Source organism: Homarus americanus, unplaced genomic scaffold (genome assembly GCF_018991925.1).
Source record: "Homarus americanus isolate GMGI-L3 unplaced genomic scaffold, GMGI_Hamer_2.0 scaffold367, whole genome shotgun sequence".
NCBI classification, from domain to species: domain Eukaryota; kingdom Metazoa; phylum Arthropoda; class Malacostraca; order Decapoda; family Nephropidae; genus Homarus; species Homarus americanus.
The window spans coordinates 16,798,705-16,803,427 of record NW_024743709.1 but is presented as its reverse complement, the minus strand read 5'-3'; the positions used below and the strand labels follow the sequence as shown (position 1 = coordinate 16,803,427).

General features: G+C 40.6%; 1 protein-coding gene across 1 annotated transcript in view; it reads left to right on the top strand.

Annotated features, from left to right (window-relative positions):
* The first annotated feature begins 1,420 nt into the window (after positions 1-1,420).
* The window catches only part of LOC121877295 (splicing factor U2af large subunit A-like), a 9,116-nt gene continuing 5,813 nt past the window's right edge, over positions 1,421-4,723 (top strand). The window contains exon 1 of the mRNA XM_042382973.1: positions 1,421-1,567. Within this exon, the coding sequence (XP_042238907.1) occupies positions 1,542-1,567 (26 nt within the window). The 5' untranslated portion in view covers positions 1,421-1,541. The remainder of the gene's footprint in view (positions 1,568-4,723) is intronic.

Below are 4,723 nucleotides of genomic sequence, written 5' to 3'. Positions count from 1 at the left end.
ACAACACTTCAAACATATATGAGTTTGATACACCCAGACAATACTACACATGTGAGCTTGATACTCCCAGACAACCTACACACGTGAGTTTGATGCACCCATACAAAACTACACATACTGTATGAGTTTGATACACCCAGACAACACTACACACACCCAGACAATATTACGCACGTACATCCCTAATCTGATATACAACACACTGCCCATAACCATTACACCGATATAGTAATGTCATTCTTATTGGCATCTTTATAAACATAAATAGTCTGGTAACGTTTGAGGAAACTCTACTTGTATACATATTCCCACGTTACATGGTGGCGGCGGTGAGGGATGGAGGGGGGGAAGGAGGGTGAGAGCGTCGCCTCACCACCCCAAGGTTCCTCAATCCTCAGTCCTCCCGGACACTCACCCGCCTCCCGAGACAGAGGAAGGGGAGAATAGCATTTAGGAAACAGGACATGCCTGAAAATCAGTCTATAAGAAAAAAAAATGTCCTCCCATTACTAATTGTCAGTCTCAAGAATTTTAGACCACACATTTTTTAAAATGAGCATGATTTAAAAATCAGCACCATATATTTGTTACCTTTGTACTTCCATTTATAACTATTTTTAAAGATCCACCTATGTACAGTCGGCGTTGAGGAAAATTAGTTTTCTCATGTTGAATTTCATCTCATACTTTTAATGTGGAGAATATGTTTGCTTATGATCTAAGACTTAGCTAACCAAGTCGTTTGACTGCCTTGTCAAAATTTGGAGTTTGGCCAAATGCACGTGAAATGCGCACTGTCCTTTTTAAAATGATAACATATTTATAGTGACTAAGTAAAGGCATCATGCACCGCCATATATCTTGCACAAATAGCAACAGGTTAAAGACGGACCCTGTAATAATGGAGTAATTATGAAAGGGAAACACACTTTCAAGTTATACATAGGAGCATTCGATTATGTATATACATATATGAGTAATATTACAAAGATACACTGAGGTTGACTTGTAGCTTGTCGAGAATTGTGGGGCCTACGAACAGCGTACTTTAGCGACCGCGCGGTGCGGTAGGGCCTCCCTGAAGTTCCTGGCAGCTGTAGGATGGCCCGCGTTTTGCCTGCTACTGTGCCAAAGTCTTTTATGGATATATAGATAGTTTTTCTTGAATTATAGTTTAAAATATAAAACTTGTATATGAACAAATAATAAAAGATTTTTTGGGTCACTTAATATATATTTTTCTAAATGCTGAGATAAATATTTGATATACAAAAACTAAAGCAGTAGTTTGGCAAGGGCGCATGACGTATTTCAAATAACTCCTCCTATTGGGTGGAGCTAACGCGTTGCCATAGAAACGCTGCGTTTTTATTGGTCGATACTAATGCATTGTGGGAGAACAATTGTGCGCGGGAAACCCGGTGATTCAACGACTCTCAGTCTCTTGCCTGACAAACGCGGAGCTAAGTGGACCTGTGCTCTATCTCTCTCAGTCGAATATTATTTTTTTTAACGTGATACCACCACCCAATTCATTCAGAATGGCTGATACTGCTCCTAATGTTGTGTAAGTATATAGAGAGTTGTGTTAAGTGTCCATAGCAGTGATAAAGAAAACTAAAATGAGGATGACGCCGGTCCCCACGTCCCAAGTGCTTGTACACCAGCCAGTGAATTAACTCGTGAAAGATTATTTTTTTTCAGTGTATTTATTTAAGTACAGTGTTTAATTTTTAGTAATTGATCACAAGTGAAAACTAAAGTGCCCACAGTAACGGTGCTGTGATCTGTAGGGTACCCATAGAAATAGTGTTATTGAACGTACATATTCTCCAGTTTCAGGTAAGGTGTTAGATAAAGTGAATAAATTTATTTGGTTGTGCTGTATTATTAGATAATTAGTGTGAAATTGTTTGGCGGGAAATGAAGTCGCCCAATGCCACGACTTAAATAAATATCTACAGGAAAGTAGAACAAAGGCGTCGGTTTGGCGGGACTTAAATTTTACATTTTACGGTACTGTACCCCAGCATCCTTTGTTACATGTTTCATCACATTTCCATATTCTGTAAAGTTTCCCTGTTGTGTGATAGGGTTTGTCTTGTAATTTACGAGGTCGATTTAAAAGCGACATACAGTATAGTTCAATAACTCCTCTCGTCTTTTACACCTCGTTAGGCTTATTGACAATCATGGTATTTAATCATTCTGCCTGTATTCTGCTGATAATTTTTGTTTTTCTTGAATAATGAGCGATATTGCCTACAAGGTCACTACTAATGCCTTTCGGCTGGCCCATTTTGAATTGTCCTCATTCGACTTGGACTGATTTACAGTCTCATGGAATTAGCATATTCGTGCATATTATTGGAATAATCTTATTTCAATGCTTGTCGTTATTACTGTCTCAGGTTTGAAATGTGAACGCAAGCCTTACTAGTTGGGTTGTTAAACACCACTAGACTGTGGCTTATTAGATCATATGAGCTAATAATGACGCGTGATTTTGATTCCGTGTGTATTATTTTTTGTAACCTAAAATGGCGGTGATCGCTGTAACTTGGATAGAAGATGAGATTGAGGTGAAGTGTAATTAGTACCAAGGGTTGTCAAGTAAGCGGATGATTGGAGGGCAAGTGGCATTAAGATTACTGAACTTAGGTGTAAAATTATGGTAGTACAGTAATTAACGTATAGCTCTTGCCCATTGAGTCCTCAAATTATGGTGACTTGAGCGTCTTAAATTATTTCGCTTAAGGTTTGAAAATTAGGTTTTTTACCGTGGATGACAATCTGTTGTATGGAAACGCCTGGTGTTCTGTTGAGTTAGGCCTTTGTGGAGAAGCTATGCTGGGGGGTCAGGAGGGCAGACAATCACCGGGGTCCTAATCCCCTAGCCAAAGGTGCCCACTCTGTCAGGACGCTGTAGCTGTAACCACGTGCATCAACATTTCCTCAAACTATAATGTGCTCAGGCGCTCCCCGGAAATATGACTGATCTTGCGCTGAAATATTACCTTTAATAATTTTTTATAGGGCTACGTTATCTACGGCCAGAATGAAGAATTTTCCATGATTACAGTAACCATTTATCCACGTGTAGGGCATGCCCATCGGAGTAGTAATAGCTGCAAGTGAGGAGCATGTGACTTAGGGCTCTAGTAAGTGAAAATTTGTTTGATTTCTGAAGATACAAAGTTTTAATCTTGTAAGGTCTAACATTTCACGGTTTTCTGTAAATGAATAAGTCTCTTAAGACTACGTAAGGACCTCTGTAGGATAAGGCAACTGGCGGTGTATCAGGCAGGCAGGCGGGCGGGCAAACCCTTGTCCCGAGCTATCCTGTGTTCCTCCCTGGCGGCTGGCTACAGGGGTTTTGACCGCATGGCGCGTTCGTTCGTCACGATGGTGCTGCCGTTACACCATTTTTTTGCCGCCCATGAACCTCGGGGCCTAATATACCGGATATCAGAGCTTGTGGGAATATGATTTTTGAGGCTATGGGAACCTTAGCGTAACAAATTAGTTAGATGCATATAATATACAGTATATGCTGTTAACCATTAGGTGGCAACACAAATTTACGAAACCAAAACTGCTGCTATAGCGTGCGGTCTACGAAGATAAAGTATTTACACAAGCGTGCGGTCTACAACTGATTTTCTTTATACATATAGACTGCGGTGGTATCAAAATTATCTGATTTATTATTTTTAGGTTAACTAAATCAGCTCAGTGCAACTTCGTCAGGAAACGTAGACCGCGCGTCAGTTCACGTCCTTGTAGACCACACACTATAGTTGGTAACATCAAACCTGTACGGTACAGGTTTGGTGTTACCAAGTACTGCAGGTACAGACTGTACCTGCAGTACAAGTACATGGCACACTACACATTGCTTGCACATGTCACCATACACCATGTACACCTCTCCCAATGTGCACACTGTATACATACAAAATGCCCACTTGCATGTACCACCCCATTGCACACACCATCCCCTCTATATCCTACATGCACATTGCTATACACTACTCTACCCTTGTTCATAATCTACACCACTCTTGTTCATAATCTACATAAACGATTTAGATACTGGGATCAGGAGTGACATAAGCAAGTTTGCGGATGACACATAAGAACATAACATAAAACGTAAGAACTTAAGAATGGAGGAAACTGCAGCGGGCCTATTGGCCCATACTGGGCAGTCCAGTTTACACCCAACCCATATTGCTCATATAAGCATCCAACCTATGTTTGAAGCTATCCAGCGTATTCGAGTTAATGATGATATTTGGTATCTTGTTCCATTCATCCACTACTGTTTCCAAACCAGTGTTTATCTATTACAAAGGTACTCAAACTATCCAACCAGGAGCGAACTCGTAACAATGGTTTTAAATTAGACAAATTTAGATTTAGGCGGGAAATAGGTAAACACTGGTTTGGAAACAGAGCAGTGGATGAATGGAACAAGTTACCAAATATCATCATTAACTCGAATACGCTGAATAGCGTCAAACATAGGTTGGATGCTTATATGAGCAATAGGGGTTGGGTGTAAACGGGACTGCCCAGTATGGGCCAATAGGCCCGCTGCAGTTTCCTCCATTCTTATGTTCTTATGTTCTTATAGGTTGGATGCTTATACTGTATGAGCAATAGGGGTTGAGTGTAAACGGGACTTCCCAGTATGGGCCGATAGGCCCGCTGCAGTTTC